Here is a 14202-nt window from a genome sequence, read left to right on the forward strand (position 1 = left end):
CTTATTTCGTTAAAAGGGACAAGTTTAAACACGGCATATAGCAACGAAGAGGTATATTTATGCTCTCTACAATTTCTTTAATGCAGAAGTAGAAAATTTTACGTGTTTGGGTACTCCTCCTCATTAGATGAAGAGCAACAATCTCACGTCAATAGGAGTACGTCATGGTGTAATTTGGTACTACTGAACGTAACTGGCCCTGAGAGCGAATTTAAAGTGCCTTGTGATTTGAAGTTATACACCTAAACAGTGCTAATTGTTTGGTGTTAGTATCATACTATTAATTAGACTTTGCTAGCATTTTTATTCATTTGTGCATGAGTCTGAGTTCGCTTAGTGGTCAAGCATACATGGCTGCACGTGTAACTTTATATCCAGTCATCAGTGTATGCCCAACCGGCCCGTAAAAACCTAATGCAGTCATATGCATTTAGTGGAGGTGGAATAATTTTTTTTTACATTTCTTGTATGTTACATAGACTAAATATTGCTTGGTTTATTCAATACACTAAGCTAATAAAGCCTTGGATAACTCATCGGCCAGATAATCGGCCTCAGCCTTGTAATTCAAACTGTGTAGATTAGCAACAGTATATCTAATTCTGCTTTGATCATTGTATGTATCCTCGCGCGCTCTAATCCTAAAATCATATTCGTTCATTTGGATACTTTGAGTAATTTTTGTGAATTCATTGGGATCCTCCTCCTTCAAGGACATTAATGTGTTGGCATCAACGCCCAACAATTGTTTAGCTTGGTCGTCAAATAAAGTGAGCCACAGTTGGTTGGTTTCGTCAATAATTGATATTGTCAATATATATCTCCAATTTGGACTTGCATTATTGGTATCGCATTTCTCACATCTCCAGGTACCATCAGGTTGTTCCAAAACTTTCTTATTACAATTTTCGTTAGAACAGGCAGGGTATGCAAAATTATCAACCTTTAAGAAACTTATAGCAGCTTTGACACTAAAAAAGTCACCTTTCTCACTTCTTCCTAGATTTTCAGCTTGGGCTCTAGCAATAGTAATACGCTGAGCAATGAATTTTGTTAAATTAGCAGCCGATTGACCACCCATACCAGGTTCTTGTTTCAAAGTGGTGAAGTTTGCGTTGCGGCCCTTGGAATCATACCAACCCTTTAAGGCGTATGCCTCAGGAATTTCTGGATTTGGAATCAATGTACTTGAAAATCCCATAGACAAGGACTTGCCACCGAAATCCGTTACACGAACACCTTTAATGGCAGCAACAGAACCTTCAGGAAGGTTGAAATCAAGGGCTTGTTGATTCCATAGACCAACAGAGATAGAAAACCCAGAGTCGTCAACAATTGTGATATCACGACGATCAAATTTCTTTCCAGCTCTTGAAGTTAGCTCAAAATGTGGGTTAATAGTTTGGATGATACCGAGGACGTCTACGTTGGAATTCACTTCTTGGTTCTGAATAGCATCTAATTTAATAAAGTTGAAATGAGTTTTTGGGACATTACTTTCATCAAAACATTCTTCTATAATAGTGTCCCTGTCCAAATTCAGCTCATAAGGGTGTGTCAGGTTAGTAAACTGGGGCTTAGCTGGCTGTAGTTTTGCCTTTGACACATAATATACCTTGCCTTCTTGCAAAATTTCGTTAAATTTGGTAGCAAAATCATTGAACGCGGTGGCTCTGATTTCTCCAGAGGTATCCAAAAAGTTGACATTGAATAGTTTACCATCACCTCTTTGATTATGCCATGTTTTAATTTCCCCCTTATAGGAAACTCTTGCCTTGATAGTCCAAACGTTTTGGTATGGGGACAGTTGTTCGATGGCAAAAATTGGTCTAGATTTCTGCGAGTTAGAGTTTTCATTGGCGAATTTTCTCTCGTTTGCATTCAAATTTGAGTTTGAATGCAGCATATCTGGAACTCCGACATTGCCGGTGTTTGTTTGATTAGTGGCGTTGCCGCTATCAGTTATATCCTCATCTTTTAAGGTTTCATTAGGGTGCTCTGAAAAATAATTATCCAAAAACGTACTAGCTTGGTTGACCATATCAGCACGTGACTGAACCAACTCAAAATCATCAACCAAGAGAACGTACTTCTTTCTTTCCCTAACAATAGCAGGCTCTGCAATTATCACACGAATGATATCGCCCCTTTGCAGTTCCATTGACTGGAACTTGGATGCAGCTTGGTTTCTCAACAAAGCCTTCATGTGGTAAATACCATCAGAAATCATGATCAAATTCTTTCTGTTGCTATTGGCCCCATCAGATTTCCTGGTGTTGTAAACTTGATAAACGCCACCGGTGGGATTATCGTATCTTTGCTTGTTGGTAAAGATGCTATGGAAGTCGCCCTTCGAAAGTTGAACGCTGCTCATCTCTTTTAAAAATATTCAGGTGTTCTTGCTGCTTTGGCCTTTACTGTAGTATGGAGAGTGAGTGGCTTTTGTTCGACGTGTAGAATTTAAAGTGATAACATTTGTTCAAATAATCCATTATGTTATTATTCACGCGTCTTTCTTTAGTCGCTTCGCCCAATTTTTACGCGTGACATTTTTCCAACCAGTGATATTCCATTGAGCAATGAAGAAGAGTAGGAGAATGAGAAGGTGCAGCGATAAGAAACCCATCTAAGCTAGCATAGATATTGATTGTCGTATATGACTGAAGAAGAAGGTAGACGCATAGTCATTACTATATATGCAAAAAGGACGGCGAAGGGTGAGGAGGTTTTGATGCCGCCGCTAGTATTCGACATACATCACATCAAACTTTTGAGAAAATGGGGTATTTGCGGTGTGTTATCTGGAACTTTGCCCACTGCAGCACAGCAAAACGTGTTTTTGTCTGTACCTCTGAGGCTTATGCTAGAAGATGTTCTGTGGCTGCACTTAAATAATCTTGCCGACGTGAAATTAATAAAACAAGAGGGAGATGAGATTATGGAGGGAATAACGCCAGAGCGAGGCGCCAAACTATCTAAAATTGTCAAGGATCGTTTGAATAAGTCATTTGAATATCAGAGAAAGTTCAAAAAGGATGAACACATAGCAAAATTAAGGAAAATTGGTAAAATCAACGATAAAACCACAGCTGAAGAACTGCAACGGCTTGATAAATCTAACAATAATGACCAGCTAATTGAGTCTTCTCTGTTCATTGACATTGCAGATACTTCCATGATTTTAAAGGACATTGGTTCAGATAGCTTATCCCGCAATAATATCCGTGATTTGTTATTTAAGCAATATAGACAGGCAGGAAAGATGCAGACGTATTTCTTATACAAGGCGTTGAGAGATCAAGGGTACGTTTTGTCCCCGGGCGGACGTTTTGGTGGGAAGTTTATAGCATATCCTGGTGATCCATTACGTTTCCATTCACATCTGACCATACAAGATGCGATCGATTACCATGATGAGCCGATTGACCTGATATCCATGATAAGTGGTGCAAGACTAGGGACCACTGTGAAAAAACTTTGGGTCATAGGCGGTGTTGTGGAAGAGACCAAGGAAGTTCATTTTTTCTCAATAGAATGGGCTGGATTTGGTTAACCTGGGAGCCAGTCATGTATATTTATTTCCTCGGAACTTAAGTAATTACAATACCTTTCAAAAACCACGCATATGTAAAACAATTCTAAATTCGCACCTATATTTTGATGCATTCAGAGGGAAAATGGGTGGTTTATCACTAGACCCCAAGTCATGCTTATTTATATTTGGTTCCCGAAAAAGAGTTCCTTCTATGTTTACTAAAAGCAAAAAAAATGCTATTTCTAAGCTACCTGACATCCTACATATAAAAAGAAAGAAGATAAGGTAATAACATTATGTAGAACTATCGATTCCCTTTTGTGGATTCCTATATCCTATTACATTATCAATCCTTGCATTTCAGCTTCCATTAGACTGGACGACTGTTTCTCAATCTTTATGTCATCCTCTTACACCGCATGTGATAATATGCTACTAAATAGATGATATTAGAATTTCATTCCAACAATAGCCTTTAGTAACAATGGAATCCCAACAATTATCTGATTATTCACCAAATTCTCAATAATAAATCTTCTCCTCTAAGCACTTATTATACCTCAACGAATTTCGTATTCTAATAATCTGGGCACATGGCGCAGTTGGTAGCGCGCTTCCCTTGCAAGGAAGAGGTCATCGGTTCGATTCCGGTTGCGTCCAAATTTTTGCTCCTATAATCGAACTTGTGAAGAGCCAACTATTAGCAGTAATATCGGTGCCTCCGGATTGTTATCAACGTATTCTTCCCTGCGGTTATGTGACAAAGAAGTACTCATTTAGTATCAACTTTTTTTCCCCGCTTATATCTCCATTACTCGTTGAAGGATGCTGAGTAATGACAGAATTTTATTCGTTTTCTTCAGTATAATAATATGAACGAAGGTAAAAAATAAAAGAAAAAAGATAAACTTTATAGATACAATATATATTTGTTTGCTTTAGCTATTCTGTATGCAGGACTATTGTTATCTTATTTTCTTCCGGAATGTTTCTAAAAGAAATAAATATTCATGAATATGATGCAAATTCGTTAGATGAGAAAAGACTAGGCCATTGTAAGGATAATATCATTTGCGAATAATTTCGTCCAATTGTTTCATTAACACATCCATCCTGTCAAAAACTGGAGCATAGAGATGTTGAACCAAAGAATGAGGCTTTGAAGCCGGATCGGACATATTGGTATTAGACAATGCCCTTGATCCAGAAAGTGAACTATTTATGCTTGCTGATGATATCGCTCTTTGTTCGTCCATGTAAAAATCTTCTTCTGATGATGAATGTAACGATAGGCTTGACTGCTTTTCTTCTTCATGCGTACTATGACGTTTTTCTAGCTCCCCTTCAGGTTGTTCTACGTCAGTTTGATTCTCCATCCCTTCAGTAGGTTCCAGGCTGGGCTGACTTTGCTTCTGTGTGCTTTCCATATTTGTTGACTCTTCAATTTTCGATTTTGCATGAATATATTGTGAAATGTCCTTTATTGCTCTAGATGATGGAATACTGCTGCTTTCTTCAACTATTGGCGTGGATGGCGATTCGTTTGTCCATTCGGATGACGAAGGTGAAAACTCACCAATTGTTGAAAGGGAGTTTTGAGAGTCTGATTTCGCGATGCCATTCGCAAATGGCATACGAGGAGCTTCAAATACTTTTCTCAGATCGGCATCGTAATCACTATCAACCGGCTCGGACTTCTCTTTCCCCACATCCCGATTCGCATTGTGACCATCCTCGCCGCCATTACTGGATGATGGCTTGAGCGCACTCTCGTTTTTAATGTCTGGCCTCCGAATTTTTTTCACATTTAGTGGTGTATTCAAAGATGTACTAAAAGAGACGTCACTCACTACATCGCTCATGTCGTCATCCTGAAATTTTCCAAAATTCAACTTTGCTTCACTGTATTCGTCCCGGTGCCTTACTTTTGTTTCATTGTCGTTATCAACATCATTGTCGTACGATTTTCCGTCATCATCACCGCCATCATTATTACTATCCAACGAGGTATCTTCAACCGCATCATCTATAAACCTGTCTGCATAACCGACAACGTCATTAAAACTAACAGATTTGTTCCCCTTACCATATCCATTCAATGCAGGTGTCGGAATTATACTCCCTGCATCACTCTCATTCTTGCTATCAGAGTTGATGGAATCGTCTTTGGAATCAGAGGAAGCAACCGATTGAGAAGACATGTTCTCATTTTTCCAACAATTCAATCGAGCTAATCTTTCTGGGAAGGTTTCTAGGATTTCTGCGGGCGCAAACCCAATTTTACCATCCGTGATCCTCTTCACCAGCCACCAGTAGGCATCCTGATCATTCAAAAGTATACAGGGTTCATCCTGCCCTAATTGACAATGTGAAGAATCATGTCCATTGAACGCATATAGAGCATATAGTTTATCAGGGTCCAGTTCTCTTGGCGGTGATAAGGGTTGATAATCGTCATTTTCCTCTTCCAAATCGTCCTTCTCTCCTTCAAACTCCGCATCTTCAAATTTTCTATCAAAATCGTTATCATCAGAGTAGTTTTCTTCTTCATCGTCGTCCTCGGAGATGGCGTATTTCAAGCCGTCACTAAAATCGTCAACGTCAGAAAGCTCTCGGTTCATTGTATTGCTCACTGTAAAATGCACCTCATCCTTATCGGCACTATCCACAGAATCAGTCTCGATCTCTTGTAGCCTTCTTTCCAAATTGTCCTCGAATTCTGAATCTGAATAATCATACGAGTCGGGCAATTCCGAAGAGTTTTCTTTTGAATGTCGTTGATCTCTTCTGCTGTCGCTATGCGTATGTTTCTCCACATTCTCCTCCTCAACATCTTTGTCATCATCTGTATTTCGCAGGGCACTATGGCTCTTTTCTGCCGGATTACTCAATACATTAAGTTTCGAGTTGAAGGGCGAACTCTTATTCGAAGTGGGAGTCACCACAACACTTCCACCCATACTCTCAGAATCCTCGTTTCCTGAAGTAAGCTTACTTCCACCCGTGGGCCTATTATTAATGATGTCTGAATAATCCTCTATTAGGGTCGGATCATTCAGTAGCGCGTGCGATTGAAAGGAGTCCATGCCTGATGTCGACGTGATTAACGAAGGCGCATAACCATTATCACATCTAGCAGCTATAGAACTAACCTCTTTGACACCACTTCCGAAAGCCCCATCAACATACTCTTCCTTATTACTCATCCTCTTACCACGCAGAGAATGTTGTCCAAACTATGTGTATTTCACCTCTTCCTCGACTTGAACACGTCCAACTCCTTAAATATTGCCACAAGCAGGAAAGAATAGATCCAGTTCTACACGACAGTAAAGCAGAAAACACAAACAGTGTACCGCTGTAGAAGCTTCTTTGTTTACTGCACTTGATCCATGTAGCCATACTCGAAATTTCAACTCATCTGAAACTTTTCCTGAAGGTGGAAAAAGAATGCCCGAAGGGTCACCCGAAGCTCATTCACGAGTCAGTCTGACTCTTGCGAGAGATGAGGATGTAATAATACTAATCTCGAAGATGCCATCTGTGCATATATATATATATATATATATATATATATATATGTACATTCTCACCTGGATTCTTTGGGGGTAAAACGGTTGAGTGTTGTGCTTTTGTAGTTGGTACTGTTAAGAATCAATTGAATCATAAGCATTACTTATAAAGAATACACATACGAAAAAGTAATAACAATGTCAATTACAAAGACTGAACTGGACGGTATATTGCCATTGGTGGCCAGAGGTAAAGTTAGAGACATATATGAGGTAGACGCTGGTACGTTGCTGTTTGTCGCTACGGATCGTATCTCTGCATATGACGTTATTATGGAAAACAGCATTCCTGAAAAGGGGATCTTGTTGACCAAACTGTCAGAGTTCTGGTTCAAGTTCCTGTCCAACGATGTTCGTAACCATTTGGTCGACATCGCCCCAGGTAAGACTATTTTCGATTATCTGCCCTCAAAATTGAGCGAACCAAAGTACAAAACGCAACTAGAAGACCGTTCTCTATTGGTTCACAAACACAAACTCATCCCATTGGAAGTAATTGTCAGAGGCTACATCACCGGATCTGCCTGGAAAGAATACGTAAAAACAGGTACCGTGCACGGTTTGAAGCAACCTCAAGGACTCAAAGAATCTCAAGAGTTTCCAGAACCAATTTTCACCCCATCAACCAAGGCTGAACAAGGTGAACATGACGAAAACATCTCACCTGCTCAGGCCGCTGAATTGGTGGGTGAAGATTTGTCACGTAGAGTGGCAGAATTGGCTATAAAACTATACTCCAAGTGCAAAGATTATGCTAAGGAGAAGGGCATCATCATCGCAGACACTAAATTCGAATTTGGTATTGATGAAAAGACTAACGAAATTATTCTGGTGGACGAAGTGCTAACTCCAGACTCCTCTAGATTTTGGAACGGTGCCTCTTATAAGGTAGGAGAATCCCAAGATTCCTACGATAAGCAATTCTTAAGAGACTGGCTTACTGCCAATAAGTTGAATGGTGTCAACGGTGTCGAAATGCCCCAAGACATTGTCGACAGGACAAGGGCCAAATATATAGAGGCCTATGAAGCTTTGACAGGGTACAAATGGTCTCACTAAAGTGTTTTTACATATGCTACAAGTCGCCAGTGTACTTCGCACTAAATATGAATCATACATACCCATATGTATTAATGTATAAATGTTCTCAAAGCAAGTCTTATCGATATCTTGTTTGCCAGTGGTATGCAGGTTTGGCGAATTTTTTGCCGTAATATCCGTTTATAGATTCTGGAACTTTACCAACTTTCTTACCGCTCACTACTTCTCTGGCTCGCTCCTCCACTGCCTGTGTAAATTGATCCTTCAATTGATTCAGTTCTCTTTCATATTCCATAGCTTGCTTCTCAAGGATTTTTTCAATGTTTGTCAGTTCATTTTCATAGTCCAGTAACTTTCTTTCGAATCTTTCTAATTGCAACGACTTCCTTGCAGTTCGTATCTGAATATCTTGCAGCAATTCAAAAGTGGAAGGCCTGGTCCTTAAGTTTACATCTATCATTGAATGTATTATGGCGTTAAGCCCTCTAGAGTAGTACTCAGGGACAGTGTCCCACTTCCCATTTTTAATCTTATTTTGTAGCTCCAGATAATTTTTTGCCTGGAATGGGGGATGCAACGAACACATCTCAAAAATAACACAACCTAGTGACCAGATATCAGATAAGGGGGAGTATGGCTGGTCCATCAACACTTCAGGCGACATGTAATATGGTGTACCGACATATGTAGTGGCAAATTGAATACTAGTTTCTAGAGACTTGGCCAACCCAAAATCACCTAGTTTTACCACAACTTGACTATAGTCCATAGGGCTCCCCTTTTTGCCTGAATTTACTCTATGATCTCTGTAATAATTACTGTTTACTTCATCGTGACCATCTACTTCTTCATTCAGACTGTAATCGCTGTCATCATAGCTTAAGAATATATTTCCTGGTTTTAGGTCACGATGGATAACAATGTTTTTGCCCTTTACTGGTGGTTTCATTCGGTCGTATATTGTGGTCAAAGTTGGCAATTCGACACCATAATGACATTTATACAGTGCAGTCAATAACTGGGCCAGAATACCCCATACAATTTTTTCTGGTATGTACTTATGTTCCTGTTTGTAGTGCTTAATCATTTGGGATAAATCACCTCTAGAACAGTACTCCATATAAAGGTACAATACTTCTTTTTGTTCATCGAAATCCCAGTTATAAAATTCTACTATATTTTCATGCTTCAACTGCGACAAAATGCTGCATTCGGCGATCAGCTGTTGTCTCTCTTTGCTGTTCATATGACCATATTTGATATCCTTTCTAACCAAGAGTTTCTTGGTAGGTATATGGATGACTTTTCGTACAGACCCGAATGAACCTCTCCCGATTTCTTCGAGAACTTGGTATTCTGACCTTGGTGGGTGTCCCTGCTGCTGCTGAGGACTATGATATTCTTGGAAAAACTGTCGTCTATGCATGCTGAGGCATAGAATTGATTCAATTATCAAATAATACTCGTGCTCAAGTTGTTATTGTAAATCTTGATCTTTTATGTCATATGAATTGATACTCTTTTGGAAAGTTGCATTTATTTATGTTTAACCTAATTAGGAAACGTAATGAAAATTGAGGAACCTTGAAAAAAAAAAAACTTGGCTGTAACCTATCGGAAGACTGTAACGCTGCGATCATATCAGATTATTATATTCCATATTTATTGATCTATAGTTAGAAATATTCATTGAATGTACTTTGAGTCATTCATATATTTAATCCCAAAAGGAAAAAGATAACATAGACATGATAAACTTTTACCACAACTGGAGTCTTTAAATTCGAAAACTTTCTTGGCAGCTCTGTGGAGGGACTACTTAAATAACTTTTTCTTGAATCGCTATTTCCAACAGATGAGTTTTCGGTCTTGGATAACTCACGATTCAATATATAGTTCTATTGTGATGCTGTATTGAATTTCCTATATATCTATGTATGCACATGCAATTCCTACATTATGTTTGAAATGATGTAATGGGAACGGAAAAGGCGTCGCTTTTGGCTTTGGAAGATCGCAAATTAGTGCGCTCATCTTTTGTTGGTGAACTACCAATTGCTGCGGTGACACTCGAAACTTTTTGTAAACTTCCCTTTTTCGATAATGAACGAATATCCTCGCATAGTTGGCATATCAAAACCGAGTCCCCCCCAACTTGATTGAAATTCCTTTTTCGGTCATCCTTATTCCAGTTGTTGTTTAAGAACTCCGTTATTTGTACTAGTATGGCTCGGAGTTTGAAAACAGTGGCCTTATTGTGACGATTTGATTCCGTTTGTTTTATGGGATCTGGCAATCCCGTGTAGTCATATACCTTCAATAACGACTTTGTGAATATTAACTTTATAAATTTCAATAGATCAATTTGAATGAGCAGACTGTTGAAATAAGTATTAAAGAAGGAAATAATCTTTTCATAAAAATTCGGGTGAAATATGATATCAATTGCAAGGTTTTCAAAACCGGGAAATGAGCATATCTTGGTGAAAATGCTAATTAGTTTACTGAGGTTGACGTCATCATCATTCGATGCGTAAAACAGGTCAACCAATCGACCAATCGGTAGTTCAATAGCAACGTCATTGTTGACCTTTATGAGAAAAACACTATGAGACTCTGTTGAGCCCATTGTAGGAGCTACATCATCATGTGCATTGCGTAACGTGAAATGCAAGCAGTTCAGTATGATCTCCAATCCACTGATAGACGTGTTGTTCTTTTTTTTTATGAAATTCATAGCTATAGAAAACAAAGAAGGGCTCATTTGGTCCATATCCAAACTCATATCAACGCATATAGTAGTGATCTGTTTCCAGATGAAGGCTGCTGTTTTTGTGTCGTCGATAAGAGGGGTGATGGTATCAATATTCTGAATAAAAGCAAAAAAGGCATCGTTGTTGAGTAGGTCATTCAACAATGTGTTGTTTATATGTACCGTGAGGCAACAAAGCTTGGTAAAATACTTTAAAACAGATAGATCTTTGATTTGGGCCATGTCGATAAAAAAAGAAGTTAGCCAGGTAAAAAAGCCCTCCGGTAAGTCAATGAGCAGTCTTGATTTTGAAGATATGGTCAGATGCGGAAAGTTTGAGACGCTCTTGTGTCGCATTGGAGAAGACGGACGTGTTGGCATTAAAGAATGAACAGGGGACCTTGATGGAGACTGCACTGAGTTCAATGGTGAGTTCCTTGTGGGTGAGGAGGACAATGGTAACGAGGAAGAAGAAGGGATAGCAGACTTGTGGATTTTATCGTCATTCGTGGTTATCATGTAGTTTATTGATTTGAAGACTATGTAAGTGATTTGAGGGCTGATTAGGATTTTTTTCTTTAATCTGTGGTTAATCAGAGAGGGCAAGATTTTTTCAAAAGACCAGGGCGCATACGATGAAAGTTTTAGTAGTATGGATTGTGCCCTTCTTTCATGAAGGTTGTTCAGAAGGAGCAATATGTCGAGGTGTTTGAAACACCAGCGACACCAGAAGGCCGTGGATGTTAAATCGTAGAACCGATAAATGAGCTCCAAAATATACTTAGGGGTTTTTAGCGATGCAAAATTCGAAGGATACATTATTCCACATTCAATCAAAGCCTGAGGGTAGTCAATGACGAATTCTTTGACCAAATGTTCGAATTTGACGATTAACGGAATTCCTCCCATGGCGATGAACTTCAGTCGCAATCTAGAGTGGTTATGTTGGGTGTCATAAGCGAAAATAGATCCAAATGCAATTATTAATTGTGTATCAACAGTCGTGCGCGACAGACACTCAATGATTGTATCTGCGATGTTCTCAAGAGAGCAAACACTGAAAAGCACGCGCAACTCCGTCAGAGGCTTGGATGGACTCTTCAATTGGCTCAGTAATTGACTTTCCGTGGGCGGCATTAACTCCATTTCTTGATTGTTTTCTGCCCACTCGGCAGGAGCCGTTGCCAGACTGAATTTAGAGGGAGATATGTCTAGTTTTTCCTCTTGGAAATCGGCATCCCAATGATAATCAGCGTCAGTGAAGTCCTCCTTGAATTTGTTGAGCTTGTCAACCTTCACATTTTCCGTGGAATTGATCCACACATGCTTGAGTAGCTGGTCAGCTGTCGGCCTCTTGTACATGTTCTTCACAAAGCATTTGGATAAGAAATCTTTTAGTGGCTCAGAGAAGGAACTAGGTGGGTAGTAGGTATCATTTTCGACAGCGTAGTAGATATTTGCGTCTGTTAGATTGTGGTAGGGTGGGTTCTTTGTGAGCATCTCAACTACAGTGGCTCCCAGAGACCAAATGTCGCTGAGCGTAGAGGCTCCCCTGTTGCCCAGGATCTCTGGAGCCATCCAATTGAGCGTGCCCGCTAGGGTTAAGGCGCTGGAATTCACAATAGTGGAGACGCCAAAATCAGCAAGCTTGACAGTGTTGTCTGCGCTCAGCAGGATGTTAGCCGCCTTGATGTCTCTGTGGATGACACCTTCACCGTGTAAATATTTAAGCCCCAGTAGGGTCTGTGTAACATAGATTTTCGATTCATTTTCACTCAACCCAGTAGAGCTCCTTGAGATGAGCCGTCTTAAAGAGCCATTAGCGCAGTATTCGAGGAGGATATATAGTTCATAGCTCTTTCGTATGAAGCCGTGGTATTTAACAATATTGTTATGGTTTAAATTTTTTAACAGGCTGATTTCTGCCATAATGTCGTTAAGCTCCTCATCATTCTCGTACACGACCTCCTTGATTGCCACGACTTGGTCAGTATGTTTGTTGATGGCTTTATAAACTACCCCGTAAGAACCCCTCCCAATGACCTGCTTCAAGTGGTATTGCACGGATTTCTCAGACGCTCTTTGGATGGGAGTCAGGTTCACTCTATCAGTGTCCGCCATGCTGTTCATCGTACAGTCTTACCAGGCAAATGGTAATGCTTATGTGTGTATTATCCTTCCTCGAGCCTTCAAGCAGAAGACATGCCTTTTGGGAGTTAGATCTTCCGTATACAAAAATAACAGCAAGAAAAGGCGGAAGGGCCATCGCAAGATAGAAAGGATTATAACGGCACAGCAAAGACTGTATAAACGACTGAATGTAGCAGAAGGAGCCAAAGAATTGATGGGGCCACTTATTATGTGCCTTTTTTTCCATGCACGATACTAAAGCTTATCATTACATTACAGTCATTCGCCGCTAGATGACAAACCACATTCTTACCTATGTGAGATGCACAGTTACTATTCAACGACTACAGCCGTTATTTAGTTACTTTATCGACAAGATCGCTTAAGTATGCCGTATTGAAACTGCACAGCTACAAATGTTCTTTAATACAAAATCCTCAAAAATCACGCATTGTTAGCAAATACTTGATGAAATGTTTCGGATTTATGCTCAAGTAGTCACTGAAAATTCATCCAGGAGGAAAATATCTGTGGCACAATGATAAGGCTTCTCTTAGATCCATTTCTCCTGGAACCGTTTATTCTATTGACTACCTAAAATTAACGGTTCTAAAGGAATGTTCTTCCATCACCAGAAAATGTATTTTTTTTGAAATAACCAAAATGAATAACAAATAATGACTTATAACTACAGTAAAAGGCACTGGTTGTGAATTCTGTAGTCATTGTTGGTTATGTGCGCTTTGGCGCAAACGAGCCATAACTTTTACCAAACGATATCTGATAATGCTCCAAGCCTTTATAAGTGGGCCAGAATAATCTATTATGGACAGTTTTTAGGGGGTCCAAATAACAATCAAAAGCATTCATTCATGTTTCCAAAATTTGGGAGTGTAAAATTTCTTCCACTTTATTATTTCGAACATTTAAACTCAATAATGATAAAGAACGCTACCCAATAATTTGAAAGTACATACCTTAAAACCCATTATCAATTTAAATTAATTTAATTTATAAGTATATTAATATTATTGATATCTCTGGTGTGTAGTTTTAAATTGATTATGGTAATATCTGATTATGCGTGTATGTCTTCATATTTAATTCTATCTTTTTATGTTTTCTTACAGTGTTGTTATTTTTATTTTTAATCTCCCAGGAATTTTAGGTAA

At 39.2% G+C, this 14202-nt stretch overlaps 6 protein-coding genes and 1 non-coding gene across 7 annotated transcripts; 3 read left to right on the forward strand and 4 right to left on the reverse strand.

Moving 5' to 3' along the window:
* Positions 1 to 508: 508 nt before the first annotated feature.
* On the reverse strand, positions 509 to 2374 carry RFA1 (replication factor A subunit protein RFA1; the record flags this gene model as incomplete). The annotated part of the gene is made up of 1 exon (XM_033908583.1): positions 509 to 2374. One exon carries the CDS (start codon positions 2372 to 2374, stop codon positions 509 to 511), a length of 1866 nt encoding a protein of 621 aa, XP_033764474.1.
* Positions 2375 to 2656: 282 nt separating this feature from the next.
* Positions 2657 to 3553, forward strand: SEN34 (tRNA splicing endonuclease subunit SEN34; the record flags this gene model as incomplete). Its single annotated transcript, XM_033908584.1, has 1 exon — positions 2657 to 3553. One exon carries the CDS (start codon positions 2657 to 2659, stop codon positions 3551 to 3553), a length of 897 nt encoding a protein of 298 aa, XP_033764475.1.
* Positions 3554 to 4122: 569 nt separating this feature from the next.
* On the forward strand, positions 4123 to 4195 carry SPAR_Atrna2A. Its single transcript has one exon. It is a non-coding gene; the product is annotated as a tRNA-Ala (tRNA).
* A 407-nt stretch (positions 4196 to 4602) lies between these two features.
* BUD14 (protein phosphatase regulator BUD14) lies at positions 4603 to 6741 on the reverse strand (the record flags this gene model as incomplete). The annotated part of the gene is made up of 1 exon (XM_033908585.1): positions 4603 to 6741. One exon carries the CDS (start codon positions 6739 to 6741, stop codon positions 4603 to 4605), a length of 2139 nt encoding a protein of 712 aa, XP_033764476.1.
* A 504-nt stretch (positions 6742 to 7245) lies between these two features.
* On the forward strand, positions 7246 to 8166 carry ADE1 (phosphoribosylaminoimidazolesuccinocarboxamide synthase; the record flags this gene model as incomplete). Its single annotated transcript, XM_033908586.1, has 1 exon — positions 7246 to 8166. The coding sequence occupies one exon, from the start codon at positions 7246 to 7248 to the stop codon at positions 8164 to 8166; it is 921 nt and encodes a 306-aa protein (XP_033764477.1).
* A 100-nt stretch (positions 8167 to 8266) lies between these two features.
* KIN3 (serine/threonine protein kinase KIN3) lies at positions 8267 to 9574 on the reverse strand (the record flags this gene model as incomplete). The annotated part of the gene is made up of 1 exon (XM_033908587.1): positions 8267 to 9574. One exon carries the CDS (start codon positions 9572 to 9574, stop codon positions 8267 to 8269), a length of 1308 nt encoding a protein of 435 aa, XP_033764478.1.
* A 531-nt stretch (positions 9575 to 10105) lies between these two features.
* On the reverse strand, positions 10106 to 13030 carry CDC15 (serine/threonine protein kinase CDC15; the record flags this gene model as incomplete). Its single annotated transcript, XM_033908588.1, has 1 exon — positions 10106 to 13030. The coding sequence occupies one exon, from the start codon at positions 13028 to 13030 to the stop codon at positions 10106 to 10108; it is 2925 nt and encodes a 974-aa protein (XP_033764479.1).
* Positions 13031 to 14202: the final 1172 nt, after the last annotated feature.

The sequence above is a fragment of the Saccharomyces paradoxus genome, chromosome I, assembly GCF_002079055.1.
Source record: "Saccharomyces paradoxus chromosome I, complete sequence".
NCBI lineage: Eukaryota > Fungi > Ascomycota > Saccharomycetes > Saccharomycetales > Saccharomycetaceae > Saccharomyces > Saccharomyces paradoxus.